Raw genomic sequence first — 16,828 nt, forward strand, 5'->3', positions numbered from 1 at the left:
CGCAATATTTGGCAACTTTGTTTGATTTTGGCGTCGTGTTTGGCGATGTCACGTATTTGGAATCCCAATGTCCCGTATTTCTCTCGAGGAAATATGGTCAGCCTTAGCTAACTTGATTTGCAATAATTTCAGTCACAGGAAAATACCGGTCATATGGTCATCATTTCGCGATGATTTTATAAAAGAAGAAAATTTAATAAAACTATACACCCCAGTTCTTCATTGTTTACATCTGAAGTCGCTGCTCTAATCCGGCCCATGTGCGAAATGCGAAGCTGATCAAGTCAAGTTAGAGTGCCATCGTCTGTTTTTATTCCGCAACCATGAACAAAATCTTTAGGGAAGCGATTAGGGTATCGAGATTGATGGAGATGGCCCTACCTCGCAACCATGGACGGCTATCGTGTTTTGGCAGAAGGACAGTGACGACCGACGTGACGCCTAAAACGCAATCCCCGTTTTTCAAACTGCCTCCTCGCGGCGCCGAGAGGAAGAAGCAAAAATTCGACTTCTTTCTAGTCACGGATTTCGAGGCGACCTGCGATGCCCCCGTGAACGTGTTACCGCAGGTAATGTGCTGATAAATACATGCATATTAAATACGCCAGAGGTCGCTTAAGCCGGGTTTTCCTAGGAGCAGGTTACCTGCAGCGTGAAAACGCTGATTGGTTAAAAGACGTGAATTTCAGGTTTTTAACCAATCAGCGATTTCACGCTGAGCGCACCGTATAAAACCTTTTTCTAGGAAAACCCAGCTTTAAGTCGTGTTTTTCTAGGAGCAGGTTTCTACAGCTTGCGCAGTGTGAAAACGATGATTGGTCAAAAGACACCTGAATTTTAGGTTTTAACCAATCAGCATTTTCATGCTACACACGGTGCAGAGATTCTACTCCTAGGAAAAAGCTGGGTTTTTTTAGGAGCAGGTTTTCTGTGCAGTGCGCAATGTGAATCACCCAGCGCGACACATCGTCCATCCACAAATAAGAAAAGCAGTATTGCTGTTTTCCTACAGAGCGTAATATGTCTTGTGATACTGCTTTACGCTGGGCGTGACTGGCCGACTGTTTCTGGAGGAGTCAATTGCGGCATTCGTGTCACTGATCTTTTCATTTTTGTTGTGTTTTCTTTCCCTTCTCTTCAAACCAGAGCATGCAGACGATAGGATAGCTGATGCCATGGTTGTATAGCCGCCCTCAGCTAATGCGCCAAGCTAGGAAAACACAAACGCATAGCGTGATTATGTAACACGTTTCTGCTGGCGCGAAATGACAGTTCGGTTCACGCGGCGCAAAACACTTATTCCTAGGAAAACCTGGCTTTAATGTTATTTACAACCATGTTGACATTATGATTACATAAACTGCCTACTCCCAAAGATGTGCATTGAATAACATCTTGGTACGCCCCCCCTCCCTTTTGTTTAACCAGGTGCAGATCCAGGGCAATGTGTTGGGAGGGGAGACTTTTATAAATTTATTGGATCATTTGGAGGCAGGCAGATTGAGGGTAATATGTCTGAGAAGCGACATTAAATGGGATACAGATACCTCTCTAAGGCATTGACCCCCCCACAGAAAGGGGGGAAGACAGATCTCCAGCTCAAAGACCTAGTATAATTTTTATTGTTTTTCCACACCGTATTCACTATTGAGAGACTCGTGAAAGAGGTTTGATCAAGGACAGACAAAGATCCCAGCCTAGGTGCTTTGCTGGATGTTTGGGGCCATGTTCTATTGGTGTCACCAGATAGCCTATTGGAGATGTGCGGAAGAGTTAATTCCTATTGCATATAGCATATTTTTGTTGCCAAATTTTTTTGACTCCACCAAAACAACTATATGTCGCCAATATCAACGATATGCTCTTTCAACGGGATAAGTCCAGTGGCAAAGTTCTGGCGTTCATTCATTCATGTAGTAGAGCAGTTGTCGGGAGATCGTGCCTTGCTAGTGTTCAGTTGGAGACATGTCTGGCAAATGAGCAGTCCATAAAAGAAGCTGGATCGATCCGCTGCTTTGAGAATGTAGGACGTTGACATCATTCTCAATGCAACTCCTCATATTACAAGCAACTTTTGGTCTTGTGCTGTGTTGTTGGAATATTGTGCTGCGTCCCACAGTGGTTCGATTGGGTATATATCTAGAGCACAAGCGGGCAGGACAAAGAAAAGTCTAGCGAAGATGACCTAAACATTATGGGTGGATCTTGAGTTGTCATGTTGAAATATGGTGCCAGGAGTCTACTGAAGAAATGGCCAGAATTTGTTGTCAACTACTTCATTGATGTTGCTGTCGATGTCGAGAGGACTTGTGAATTGAAGCAGTCAGGATCCTCCATGATAACTGAAAACATTCACCATTTTACGCTCACTGTCTATCTGCTATGACTTTTAAGATAGACACTGGGAAGGATGGCACTCATCATGATATTGTCTGATGCTTATACATCCCTCATTATTGTGCAGCTTTAAGTGATATTCATATAACATTACCTATTGCACCCCCCCATTGTTTATACATACCAGCAGTGCAAAATGTTTTTGGTCCGTGGGGTCGAATATGTGAAACAGCTTCTGCTCACAGCCACAAACTTCCTTATCTGTTCTGCTGCATGGATTGATACTTTTGATATATCAATTGCCCCTGTCCGGGCGTGTGAAATTTTCTTCTCAGCCACCTTGTTGGGCATTTTGCCTGTTGTGGCTTTGTATTTGTATAAGATACATATTTCATATATAGAAATGATGTTTTTTAGTATGAATGAGATTGTGTGTTTACTATAATTAATTTCCCTCGATTTTCAGGAAATTATAGAGTTTCCTGTACTTAAAATCAACTCAACGACATATGAGCTGGAATCGCTATTTCATTCATACGTGAAGCCCAGAGTGAATCCACAGCTGACACCCTTCTGCACAGAGGTAAGTTTGCATGTGCTTGTGTGGCATGTGATCGATACACAATGGAGGAATTATAATCATATTTTTGTCGGAATTCGGTGTGAGAATGCACAAATATGGTTTTGTAGCAAGTATAGATTTCTCATAACTAATAAGAGGTTTGTTCAAAAAGTATCTGACCAAAATTTTTTCTGCATAAACCAGTGAAGCTAGGAAGAAGGATGTGGTTTGGGACATGTATGTAGGCAATCCTAGTCAGTGTTATCTTAAAGCATGAGCCCACCCGGACCTGAAGAGAAGAGGGGCTTCAGAAAAATGAGTAGTTGAATTTTTCAATAATTTAACAGGTAGAGCCTCGGTGTAATTGCTTGGCACGGGGGGGGGGGTGATGTTAGTAAGGACTTTGATAATGCAGGATCGTCGAATCATGATCAGAGAACTTGTAGACGAGATGAACATCAGCACTGGATCCATTCATTCTATTTTGACTGACAATTCAGGCTTCAGGAGAATTTCAACGACGTTCAATTCTTTTTGCCAAAGCTGCTAACAATCGATCAGAAGCAACTTCATTTGTAGATCTCACAGGACATGCTAAAGTATGTACCACATAACACAGCCATCACTGGTTCTGCATCACAATTATTGCAGTAGCGTTCAAGTTTTCCCCTGTCGTTTTGTCTAAAACCGAAAATGTGAAGACACTCACCCACTTACACTTCGTCACTCATAGGCATTCTGCTGACAACTAACAGCCTCTGCAGGCAGGAAAAAATTCAAGCATGGGTCTCTGTGGGATCCATATATTACATATGTGCACCAAACCACGCTTCTCTAGCTTCATTGGTTTATGCACAAAAAAATTATAATTGAGTATTTTTGTTGAACAAACCTCGTATACCAGACACCATTCAGGTATGAAACATACTGTATGAAGGCTTTTTACAGCTGGTTGATGCAAAGATGAATTTAGGAAAGAGAGAAAATTCGAATTTTCCTTGCGGGAAATCAAACCCACATCCTCTCACTTGTCCGGTAAGCACAATGGCAAGGCCACAAAGGCAATGATTCTCAATATTTCCTTAGAGCTCGTGTGTGCTGGACGGGACTATTTATGGACAGTGACCCAACTCTCATGTCCAGAGCTCATGGATTGATGTTGCCTTTGTAGTTTAGTGGGCTAGGGCGCTCACCTGGCAAGTGAGAGGATGTGGGTTCTATTCCCCGCAAGGGCAGTTGGATTTTCTCTTTCCTAAATTCATCTTCACATCAGCCAGCTGTTGGAAACTTTTATATGGATAGCAAAGAGTGACATCATCCTTGGATGAAACACTTACATAATATCAGTGCCGCTCACACGATAATAACATTTAATTTCCCAAAATATCGGTCGAAACAACCTCTCAACTGATACAAAGGTGAACTATCATCCTTGGGAATAGTAACTCTGCTTTTAACTACCTCCTTTTTCTTTGTTGTTTCAATCCATAATGTTCTGTAGATGGCTCTCTGTTGTCAGGGCAGAAGCTTGTAGACCAGTGAAAAAATTGTATTTATGCATCAAAATAGTTTTTTTTTTCCATTTCTTTGAATTTTCATGTTTTAATTCACTCATTTCTATGTATCAGTTTCATTTCTGCTAACATAATATAGACTATAACGTATATTACAGTTGACGGGTATCATACAAGACATGGTGGATGACCAGTTACCATTCGAGGAAGTCTTCAAAGTGAGTTCAGTTTTTTTTTCTTTACTGTGTCAACATTATGACATAATACACATGTCTATGATTAGCGTCCTCTCAGCCAACCAGTATACATCAGAAAGAAATTATAAAACGTCTTTTGAAATGTTCTTAGGGAAGGGATGGGAAAGATATTGAGAGTATGGTAGTCTTAACAGCGTTTAGGGGACCCCCATTCTCAACCTGGATAGTTACCTGTCTGCTATTTCATATACAGTGGAACTCCTAAGATGGCCACTCTACGTACCGTAAAAAAGTGGCCATCTGCAGAGGTGACTGCCAAATAGGGGGTTGTATGACAGGAAAAGCACATTTCAGGAAGCGTGTCAAAATAACGGTTTTCAATGTCACAAAAAATCTTTCAAAACAAAATGTCTTTGTAAAATGTTCAATTTACTCACAATGCCCACAAAACAGATACATATACAGTGAACCTTCGCTGCAATGATACACGATATAATGATAAACCCTCTACAATGGTATTTTTTCAAATATTGTTTGGAACAACCTATAGTCTGTGATGTTAATGTGGAAGTTCTCATTTTATGTTTTCCATGGTTACAGCATCAATGTGGATGTTGTCTATTACAAATACAAATACAACACCACAACAGGCGAAATGCCCAACAAAGTGGCTGAGACAAACATGCCCATAACAAATATGGATGTCACGGCACCAATGCATGTTGGGACTCTCTTCAATGAAACACGGCACCAAAATATCATTAAAATTATGAATTGTCCCAGTACTAAAATATGTTGTGGTGCAAATTATCAACAAAAACAATTATTTTACCTTTTACGCAGAAATTATAAGAACCATGAGCACTTTACTGCTTAACATGAGTATATTCAAACTCCTAGGCCTGTGATCAAAATTAGGCATATAGAGCGTGGTTCCCATTTCCGCAAAAACCCTTTTCTATGGGGAGTGCGTGTGTTTATTTCTTTATGAAAATTTTCCACATGAACAACAAAAAATAATTCACCTAGAACAAAATTTACATATGTCACACACAGTTATTATAAGTAAAGAACATTCAATTTTAATTACTTTTCTTTTATAGAGATACCTAATCATTACAAAAACACCATTTAGAGACACTTAACTATTTCGCAAGCCTTACATTGAACAAATTCAAACGCAGTCTCTCCACGAAGGAAGTTACTTTTCCAACTTAATTATCAAACAATTTTTACTTTAAACAGAGAAAAGTGGACATACCAACTCAAACCATACATGTGCAGGTCACCAGAATTAAGACATCTTAAAGAACTTTTATGCAGAACAAATCGAAATAATCAGTTCTAGATACCTCCCAAGAGCCAAATTAATATTGGACAAAATTGGTCTGTCCCATAAAATACAGGGTGATCCAAAGAATTTTACAATAAATCACCCTCTCTCACCACATCAACCTGGATCAGTACCCGATGAAAGCAGCTATAAGATCAAAGTAGCTCTGATATTTCTCTCAGACCCATCATCAAGACATACCTAAAGTTTTATAATTTGCTGATGGGGGTGCTATTAAGGCTGTAGACAACTCTGTGTGTATGCATACATTCAATTGTCAGATGGATTTCCATTTCTTTCCAGAATTTTCAGATTTGGATGAACGAGGAAGGACTCTTCGACCCAAATGTAAAGTTTGCTTTCGTAACCTGTGGAGATTGGGATCTCAGATATGTGTGAGTTTCAGATTTAAAATTAAGTTAAATTAGAATTGTCAGTTTGTTCGTCCATATGCTAATGTACTCGTGTTTAAGTAATGTAAGTACTCATATTTCAAAGTATCACTAGTTCATGAAGTCAGAATCTATTAAAAATTCAAAAATTTTTGCTCCTCAGTTAAGTAAGAATTTACTACAAAAATTTTGCTTGTGTGGAACACTTGTAAAGCGAGTTACTTGAAATGCAAAGTTTTACTGTCATTTTTTTTGATTGGCAGTTTATTCTCAAATCACTCATTGTCATAAATATTTATTTCTACTTTTCTTTCAGGTTTCAGATACAATGCAAATGTTCTCGGATGCTCGTGCCTCTGTACATGAAATCTTGGATTAACATAAAACTTGTAAGATCATTTTTTACCTTCTATTTCAATTATACATTAGTTATGTTGTGAATAGATAGCTTTTGAGCTTTCTACTCGTATCTCCCAGACAGATGTTTACCGTAACTGTAGAAAATTAATTCTCAGGGAACTTCCCCAGAAATAACCCCATCACCCTTTTGCCTAAAATGATGTCTTATGTTTCTCCATCTGTGCAGCCCATAGAGCATTAGGTCTCAAAGTGTGCAGCAGCTTCTAGTGGCATTACTGAGTTGTCAACATCGATGAATTCTGTGTTTTGAGGTGGTCCTTTTTTTTGTTGTAGACAATTGTGAGGAGCTGCAGATGGCCAGAATTTCAGAGTTACTGCCGTAGGCACAATATTTATTGAATAGAATATGAACAAAAACAACAGACAAAAAAAGTTGCAACATACAATTTGCGCTATAATTTTGATGCGTACTGTCAAACTCCATCGCACGTAACAAACTTCTAGGGACTGAAATTTTGACTTGCTATATAGGAGTTGATTGTCTGAATACCCCTTTTCTCATCTGTCCCCCCTCCCCAGGAAATTGTTTAATATGTATTGGGAGATAGAAACATAGATGGGTGGGGGGGGGGGCACCCACACTTTGCAATTGCTTCTTAAGATCAAGGCTATCTAAGACTGTGTTCTTTGGTGATTTTTCTCATTATTCATACACAGTTTTCTTGACATTACTTTTTTTTAAAAATCAATATATACCTTTAAGTTTTATGAATTTGACAATGCTTATTACATTAGGTATTTATATTTGAGTTTTCTTTTTTCAACAGTGCTTCAGTGAACTTGCACAGACGTATCCCAGAAACCTTGCCACGATGCTGAAGTACTGTGAATTACAGCATGAAGGAAGGCTACATAGTGGAATAGGCACGTCTATCTGAAAATATTTTATATAAAAACTTTTATATATTTCTTTCTGATTGAATATAAACTAAGATCTTAAAACAAGATCTAGCACTTGCAGTGAAAATGTCTCGTCCAAACCCTTTACTGTCAGCAGTACAGAATTCCCATTGAGGAGGAAATCAGTCACTTAAGTTGAGGTACCACTGTATTTCTACACTGTCATAGCCATTTGACAATATGTACTGTAAGAGGTATGGGTGTCCTGCCAAGTTGTGAACACCCAGTGATCCCAACACGTGCATAGTGGCTGCCAGCTGAAAAGTAGGTTCTATATAGTTTCTCTACTTTCAGTCACTGATGCAAGCTAACTTTCCCCATAAAGTCTCTATAGTTAGAGTCATAACAATTTGCACGACGGCCACTTTTATTTCAAACCTATAAGATAGATAATTTTTCAAATAATCCTTTCTGCAGTTTTCCAACTTTGAGGCGTAAATGCAAGCTGGTCTATCATTTCAAAAAGTGTCTCGGCAGAGAGCAGACAAATCTTCAACATGCTACTTAAATCAGTGATTCTCAGCCATTGGACTTCCAATGGCTGAGAATCACTGATCTGCCCCAGTTGATTTCCTTTTCGTGTAAGTTGAAGACTCGGTCATACACATGATTAATGCAAATTAAAAAGGTAAAAATGAAACAGTGAACCACTCGTGGCAGGGTTTGTGGCAAAATTCACAACATGGGCAGATAAGTTATTCAAAACCATGCCAAGCATGTGAAATCAGAAGTGTTCGGTGAACAACCCCTGATTGCTAAACTTCTTTGTTCTAGCGCTTAGGCGAGTGCAAGCCAACTGTAAAGAATTTTGATGCAGTGAAACCAACCACATCTTTCACTAATTATGTCACAAAGGGAACAACAGTAAAGACTTAAATCTTGTGGGCATTGAAATTGCAGAAAAGGGAAATCTTTCATTTCTTCATTGTTTCATTTTACTTTTCCATAAGACGTATTTGGAAAGCATAAATGCATGTAAAAAAATCTATGATTATGATGTCATTATGATATTGTAATTAATTAACATTATTAATTTTATAATTACAACTAATTTTATAATAATTTTTTGTAAATTTTTATTAATATATATCAATTTTTTATTTTTAAAAAAACCTGGGATTTTTTGAAAATTTGACTGGAAAACCTGGAAAAGTCAGGGAAATATTTTTACGAAAATGAGTAGGAACCCTGCAGGTGTTTTTCCAATTGCACTTCGAAATGGGGATGACAACACCAGTATCACATGACATCCCAGGGCCATCATATCAACTTTTTCCAGGGGGGGGGGGACAAAGAGCATGTACTAAAGGTACACATATATATATACCATTTTTAGTGTATTTTCAAAAGCCGGGCCCCCCCCCCCCCCGCCCTGCATGACACATGCATTAGTCTAGCAACATAAATATATTCGGGCTATGTCTATGTAGACGCTCAACACGTTCCTGCTTGTACCAATTCGTTAAAAATTCTCCAGAGGAATGTTCACAAGGTGCATGCACAGTCAAGTAGTAGTCTTCACCATATTGCCGCAGTGGTGGTTGGCTGAAGTTGGTTTCCCATGGTTCCCAACTTCAAGGTGCAAATGCGGGCCGATCTCCTCGTTAAAAAGTCTCGCCACAGAGCAACAGGCCTACAACAATACAGTTATTCAATCATTGCACTTCACTCATAGTTAGAAAAACTGTCTCCCCCGCTAGCTAGCTAAAAGTTTAAAAATTTGCACATGCACCTCATTTTATATTCCTCTGCGGAGCCTCTAATGAAATGATATATGCGGAAAGTGTGTGTACGTGTCAAACCTGACGTGAAGTTTGTTTCTGTGTAGTGTTTGTTTGCCCACTTCCTTGTAGGCAAGGAAGTGGGCAAACAAACACTATACAGAAACAAACTTGTAGGCAAGGAAGTGGAAATGAGATTTCTCAATCAGGGGTTTAAAATTATTTGGCCGTAAAAGCGAGGTGACCTTTAGGAAAGGTTTCACTGTAATAAGTTATTCATTTACAGTTACATTAACCTGTTATTTGTATCTTACATTCTAGATGATTGCAAGAACATTGCGAACATTCTAAAAGATTTGGCAGACAGAGGATATGTCTATGAACTGAACGGAGCATCACATTGATATTCCTGTGAAATGCGTGGTGTATATAGTGTATTTAGCAAATATATGAAATGTGTCATTTAGTATGTCCCTTTTTTTTGTTTTTCACTGTTCATGCTTTCCTCGTGTAATTTTTAACAATCTAATTGTCATTTCCATGCTCTTACATCTCTCTAATGAGCACAAAAATTATGTATATCTAGCCTTTCTTGAAGCTTTAAAAAAGTTGACATCAAGAATGATGCATGCATCACTGATGCTGTCGCTTCATGAGTTAAAATTGTTTACAACAATGCTCACACACACAGAGCTTTAAAAAAAGTGATAACTAATCTAGTCAAGGGAGTTTCTTGACTGTATATTGTTGCATCGGGACCTTTGCTGCTAATGGTCATATGATATAGGACCATTCAAGTATTACGTAAGCAGATTTTCAGCCATTTTTGACCCCCCCCCCCTCCACTTGTCAGCAAAACACTGATGCCCCCTCCCCCTGTCAGCAAAATTTCATCAGCAGCTTAGAACATTTCATATCTTCAAAAAGGGGTAGTTGATGACGTAAGCAACCTTCAAACCCCCTCCCCCTTGTCAACAAAAGTCAGCAAATCCAAAACTCCCTCCCCCCTTGATGCTGACGTAATACTTGGATGACCCCTATGCAGTATTTGACATATTGTGGCATTACGAAGGTCACCATATTTTCATGGCCATTTTAATGAGGTTTAAGACCCTTAACATTTTCCAGGTCCTCCTTGAGCTTCCAATTTAAAAAAACTGCATAGTATACAATATTAAAAAATATGAGCACACCTAACAAAAATTAATGTGAATTCAGAATTAATTTTTTGGAATTGATATTGTCCCAAAAAAAGGGGACTATGTCAAAGCATAAATAGGTACACAGATGAATATCTCCAGCTAGCCATGATGTGTACTTCAAGGAAACACTGCCACAAGAGGTCCCTTGGCTTTCTCATAAAGTTGCAACTAAGACATCCCCTTCTGGTAAAGTGTGACAAAACTCATTTATTTAGATGGCACTGGGTTTGGGACATCAAGTACAGTCACAAAATTAAAGTATTCATGGAGAAAGAAAGGATGTATGGTTCGACTGTCACCTTGATTAGAGTATATTTGTGATTGCCAAATATTACACCCTAGGACAGTGCCTCAACTACCGGGCAGTGGCCCAGGTTGTGAATGATTCACTGTCTCATTTCCCCCATTTATTTCACATTAGTCTTATAGCCTCTTGACCAGGCCTTCCACTCACAATATAAACTCAATCTGCTTACAGAATTCACAGAAATTCAATACCTTCGTGAAAAAATAATTGCAGAATTTTTGAAAAGGAAAATAATTTCAAAATTAATGAAAGAAATTTTGGAATGATAACAATCAGGAATATAATGCAGAAAAACAATTTTGGAATTATTCAAATTATTATTTCGTAACTGTGTGTAAAACTTTGTAATTAACGAGTGAATAATTCCAGAATTACTGAAAGAAATAATTTTTGCAACAAATATTTTCAGAACTAGTGAATGAAATAATTAGGATATTGATAAAAAATTATGCAAAAAAAATGCATTTTTGGAACTGCAGAATTTTTTACCGGAACAATTAATTACAGTAAAAATAACTGGAAATTAATGTAATTTCAGAATTGAAGAAAAGTACTATTTTATCAGAATTTTTTTCCAGTACGAAGAAATGATTTCAGAATTAATAAAAGGTATAATTTCAGAATAATGAAGTCTTCAATTATTTTGGGCCCTTCTGTTAAGACAAAGCACTGAAAATATGGATTCCATCTTACAATTCTAAATGCCTGAGGTTAGTAGCCTGCGGGCATTTTCAATTTGTCCTGGATGTCTGGAAATTTGAAGACCACTGCCCTAGAGTTAGGGCAGCCCTTACCAGACACGAGGCTCGATGCGAAAATTATAGCGGGGCCAAAAATGTGTTTGGGGCCTCTTTTAGTTCCGATTATATTTTGAAGAGAATTGTCATCCAAAGATTCGTATATTTTCTTATTATGCTGTATGTAAGTAATATATATAACATGCAGGCACGGTAAAATGTAAAATTTCCAATGAAAAAAGAATTCTAAAACCAATTGAAAATTTTGAATTTATGAATTAGAAAGAAAGTAAATTGAAAAGAATGATTCTCTCTCCAGCACCGATGAAAATTTTGAATTAATGAAAGGAAAAATTCCAGAATTTTAATGAAATCTCTGATTTAATGAAAGAAATTTGAGAAAAAAAGTATAATTCCAGAATTGATAAAAATTCAGATCACAGTTGAATCCCGTTATAATGAACTCCACGAGAACAGAGAAATCACTTCGCTATAACGAAATTTCATTATGAAGGAATTCCAGGTTTTTGCATTGGGGGTAGTTCAAGTATTACGTCAGCATCGAGGGGGGGAAAGGGGGGTTTCGGCTTTGCTGACTTTTGATGACAAGGGGGGGGGGTGGTGTTTGAAGGTTGTTCACGTGGTCAACCACCACTTTTTGAAGATATGAAATATTCTAAGCTGCTGACAGGGGGGGGGGGGGTCAAAAATAGCTGAAAATCTGCTTACGTATTACTTGAATGGCCCCTTGTTACTATGAAAACTTATCTGAAAAATTAGAAAGTGTTCGAAAAAAAAAAGATTTTCGCTATAACAGAATTCGACTGTAAATGGAAGGAAAAGCAATTCCGGAATTGATAAAAAAAACTCAGAATTGCTGAAAATTTAGAATTCTGGGATAGATGGAAATTTATAATTACAAAATATCTGAAAAAAAAAATTCAGAATTCTATTGTGTGAAGCTCACATACATAAAAAATGTATTTGACATATATTACAGTATTTTCATTCATTTTTCACCGTAAATGTAGGGCTGCTAAAAACGCGGAGGCCGTTGGTCCCTAAGAGCGGCTCTGCCTAGAACCCCTTTTATATACAAGGCGTATGGGGCCATTCAAGTATTACATAAGCAGATTTTCAGCCATTTTAGACCCCCTCCCCCCCGTCAGCAAAACACTGACCCCCCCACTCCCCCGTGAGCAAAATTTCGTCAGCAGCTTAGAATATTTCATATCTTCAAAAAAGGGGTGGTTGATGAATTCCTTCAAACCCCCCCCCCCCTTGTCATCAAAAGTTAGCAAATCCGAAACCCTCCTCCCCGATGCTGACGTAATACTTGAATGACCCCTATATGAAACACTGTCTAGGATGATTTTTTGAGGCCCACTGACCGGAATCATGATAGCATAGGGGGGGGGGGCGTATCTCCGCCCATGCATGGTAGCCTTCCCATGTTCTGGTCATGACCAAGATGTACTCGTCACAAGTGCCATCTGTTGTCAACAGATATGATGAATCCATCTCTGATTATGCACTATTTGATTGTTGAAGCAAACCAGATTTTCCGATACATTACATTAATACTGTTCTTTTTTTGTTAAAAAAACTGAAGAAAAACGTAAACACGATCATTATTTTACAAGTTAAAACAATCTTAAAGTAGAATAATAACAGTATATATACCAACGCAATTCATAATAGCTTCGGTGCTGTCCTGTATAACGGTCACCCGCTTAGTGATCTGTGTGGTGTGCAGCAACGTTGGCTACGGTGCTGCCAAACGTGATGCAAACGTCAAGTGTTGTCCGTAATATGCGGCAAATGTATGAGTCTTTATGATCAATTAAAAAAACTAACCCATGTTCAAGCCGAACATTTCAATGAGATGGTTTATCATTGTATCAGCCTGGCTAACATTAATGATGAATAATAAAAAATAATTAACAGATCTGGGTGACTAACTTACGTGGGCAGTGCCATTTTTTCCCCCCTCATAAAACGGAATGAATATATAAAAAAAGATGCAATTTTTTTCCCCCCCATAAAACGGAAAGGATATGTAAGAATAAAATTGAGCACCATCTAACGACAGAAAAAAGAAGCTACCCTCTCTGCTCGAAATATATAATTTTAACGCCATCTACCGACAAAAAGGTTTGATTCCTTTATCTTTTCCCCCCCAGATAGAATTTTTTTTAATAATAACGTTTTGATCGGTATTTGGATCAATAAAACGGTTAATCGCAACAAAAACCTTAATAATATTTGTTAAAATAATGAGTTCATAACATTGAAAAGTAACGGTCACTTGAAAGTTGAACCAAAAAATACCTTCTATATAAAAGACAGGTCGCACTTGGCGCCTTTGGTGATGCTCTGTCCATCGGTCTCGCTCGCAGTCACAACCTGTGTGCAGCGCTGTCTCGTTGGCCACGGGATTGCCAAACGTGTCTCATTACGAATGAGAAATCTTGTGTTGTCCGCTGATTATACCAAAAAAAATAACCGTAGAAGAAAAAAGAGTGGCAAAAGTGTATTTATTTGGATAAATATGGATGAAACAAAAAAACGCGAAAAAAAACTTAATGTTCAAGCCGAACATACGTCTGTCGTTCAGATGAGCATCACATAAACTCACCCCAGTGAGCCAAGTAAAAAAAAATCAATTAACAGGTTGAGTGGGACACTTTGGTCAGGGTGTTGCCATTTTTGTCCTTGTGAATAATGCTTGCTAGTGTTTGTTTACAGGGTTGTCCTGTATTGTCCTCTAATTAACCTTTTAACGGCCATGGGAACATTGGCTTTTATTAATCAGGAAAAAAAAAAATTTCTATAAGGCCGGTATTACACTATAAAAGTTTTCTAGAAGTTCTTTTATAAAACTTGGAAAATCCAACCAGTACGATTATCGGTTTCATTTGCTCGAATGTAACCTATGAGCTGTATTGGCTGGATTTTTCAAGTTTGATAAAATCTCTTTTATAAAACTTGAAAAATCCATCCGATAAAGAGATAGATGGCTTTTTCGCAGCCCTAGAGATATCAAAGAAACATTTTATTTTCTGGATATTATGTTGAGGTGAACTGGGAAAGAAAAGTCATCTTGTCTCCACCGGGACTCGAACCCAGACCCTCCTGCATAACTTGTTCACCTCAGCCATAATATGCAGAAAATAAAATGTTTCCTTGATATCTAGGGATGAGAAAATGCGTCTGTCTCTCTAAATCGTCCCACCTCGGGGCCAATTTCTGAAGTAGAGAGGCTACTAGTCTCTACTGCAGTGGCTCACGCCACAGTGCGTGAAATAAGGAAGGTAGGGTCGTGTCTCTAGTGGTGTAGATGGTAGCATGCTTGCCCGGTATGCAAGAGGGGCTGGGTTCGAGTCCCGGTGGAGATAGGTGACTTTTCTTCCCGAGTTCACCTCAGCATAATAGCAAGAAAATAAAATGTTTCCATCCAATAAAGCTCATAGGTTAGATTTGTGCAAATGCAACCGATAATCTTATTGGCAGAATTTTTCAAATTTTATAAAGGAACTTTTATAGGCCTAAAAAAAAAGGTGGGATTACACAAATAAAAGTTTGATGAAAGTTATTTTATGAAACTTGAAAAATTCAACTAATAATCGTACCGGTTATATTCGCGCTAATGCAATTGGCTTATTGGCTGCATTTTTAATGTTTTATAAAAGAACTCTTATCAAACTTTTATAGTGTAATCCCGGCCTTACGTGAAAGCACTTGCTTTCTTTTTTGCCTAACGTGTAAAGATTCCAAAAATTAATTCACCAGACGAAAATTTAATTGATTTCAGCACTTGATGGTATAAATTCAATTAAGGAAGAATAAAATTTAATTTTTCTCCCTGTTTTTAATTGCAGTGTTGTTTCTATAGGCATGGGCAAATCTGGAAAAAACTTACAAGGAAAAATTTCTTTTTCTCGAATTTTATGGTTGATATCTCTAATTCAGTGTTTCTCAAAGTGTATGTCGCGGTAAGGGGCGGATCTAGAGCGTGCTAAGACGCCTTCATATACAGGGATATATGAAGGGGTTCTAGAGCGCTTGCTGTTGGGAGGGGGTGATTTTAAAAATTGTGAATAGGGTGACTATACGTCCCGTATTTTCCAAGACAGCCCCCCCCCCTTTTTTTCCTCTGTCCCGACTTTCCCCGTTTTTTAGTCGAATTTTTCTTGACTTTGTTATTTAATCAAAAACGTTGATGCAGGTAAATTTTGAGCGGATTAATGAAGTGCAGTATTATCATATAGAAATTACGAAAATTTCATGAAATTTCGTGCATTGGGGGCGATATTGGGCGGGGGTGATCGGGTTCGCGCCTGGTTGCGGTTTCTAAGGGTTCCGCCAACCTTTGTCGGGGTGGTGCTGTGAGCTGGAGATATCGATTTGTGCACTCATTTATGTTTTGAAATGGGTCTTTTATATAGAGAAACATTCACCACAACCTACGTAGAGGCAGGCCTCAGCCCATAGGTTCCGGCGCTTAAGTGTCTTCCATATTCTGAAATAAAGATGGAAATGCTTGAATTTTCATGTTATGTTAGCATCATATTTTCGTTCTGCGGAGAGACTTTTTTCAAATGGGAGACCCGGTTGTATTCGCTCCTCGGAGCTGGAAGACCACCACCAAAAAAAAAAAACAACTAAAAACTAATAGTAAACTAAGAGTGAAAAAAACTAACTATGAAAATCGAAATTAGTTTCGTTATCGTATTAGTGAATGGCCTGCAATAAATGATTAAAAACAAACGGCAAGATAAAAGTAAAGAAATTCCAGGATATGACGTCATACTGATCAAATAGCTTCTAGCGGCTGGCCAAAATTTCTTAATTTGTTTCTGTAGTAGGCCTATCCATGAACAAGATAGGTGCGTGGAATGAATAGAATATACTATTATAGCATTAATTAATTTTGCAAAGTTACGGCCATTACGAAGCACCTCCTAGAGGTAGAAGGCCTCCACACTCTGCTTGTGACGTCAGTAAGTAGTAAATTTTCCCTGAAAATATTGAGGGAAAAAAAATTCCCTGCTCGTGCCAGTATCATCGTTGTGAGGAAAAGAAATGATCGGGCTCAGAATTGGCGATTTCTATGCCCCACATCCAATCACTATGCGGTTTTTGTGAGCCAATCAGGAAGATTCTACGCCAAAATCAGAAGAAACGAAATAGGATGCTGTGTTTC

At 38.2% G+C, this 16,828-nt stretch overlaps 1 protein-coding gene across 1 annotated transcript; it reads left to right on the plus strand.

The window, feature by feature from the left end:
• The first annotated feature begins 216 nt into the window (after positions 1-216).
• Snp (Snipper) lies at positions 217-9,842 on the plus strand. The gene is made up of 7 exons (XM_089237590.1): positions 217-569; positions 2,804-2,920; positions 4,572-4,631; positions 6,247-6,338; positions 6,652-6,724; positions 7,523-7,619; positions 9,698-9,842. Exons 1-7 carry the CDS (start codon positions 324-326, stop codon positions 9,778-9,780), a joined length of 768 nt encoding a protein of 255 aa, XP_089093716.1. The 5' UTR covers positions 217-323; the 3' UTR covers positions 9,781-9,842.
• The last annotated feature ends 6,986 nt before the right edge of the window (positions 9,843-16,828 follow it).

This window comes from Pholcus phalangioides, unplaced genomic scaffold, assembly GCF_987345545.1.
Source record: "Pholcus phalangioides strain wild (caught in Gottingen) unplaced genomic scaffold, Ppha-v1.0 ptg000010l_1, whole genome shotgun sequence".
Classification (NCBI taxonomy): Eukaryota; Metazoa; Arthropoda; class Arachnida; order Araneae; family Pholcidae; genus Pholcus; species Pholcus phalangioides.

Coding starts and splice junctions, on each gene's coding strand:
- Snp (XM_089237590.1), top strand. CDS start 324: ATGAACAAAATCTTTAGGGAAGCGATTAGGGTATCGAGATTGATGGAG. Junction 2,921..4,571: donor TGACACCCTTCTGCACAGAG/GTAAGTTTGCAT, acceptor CGTATATTACAG/TTGACGGGTATCATACAAGA. Junction 7,620..9,697: donor AAGGCTACATAGTGGAATAG/GCACGTCTATCT, acceptor CTTACATTCTAG/ATGATTGCAAGAACATTGCG.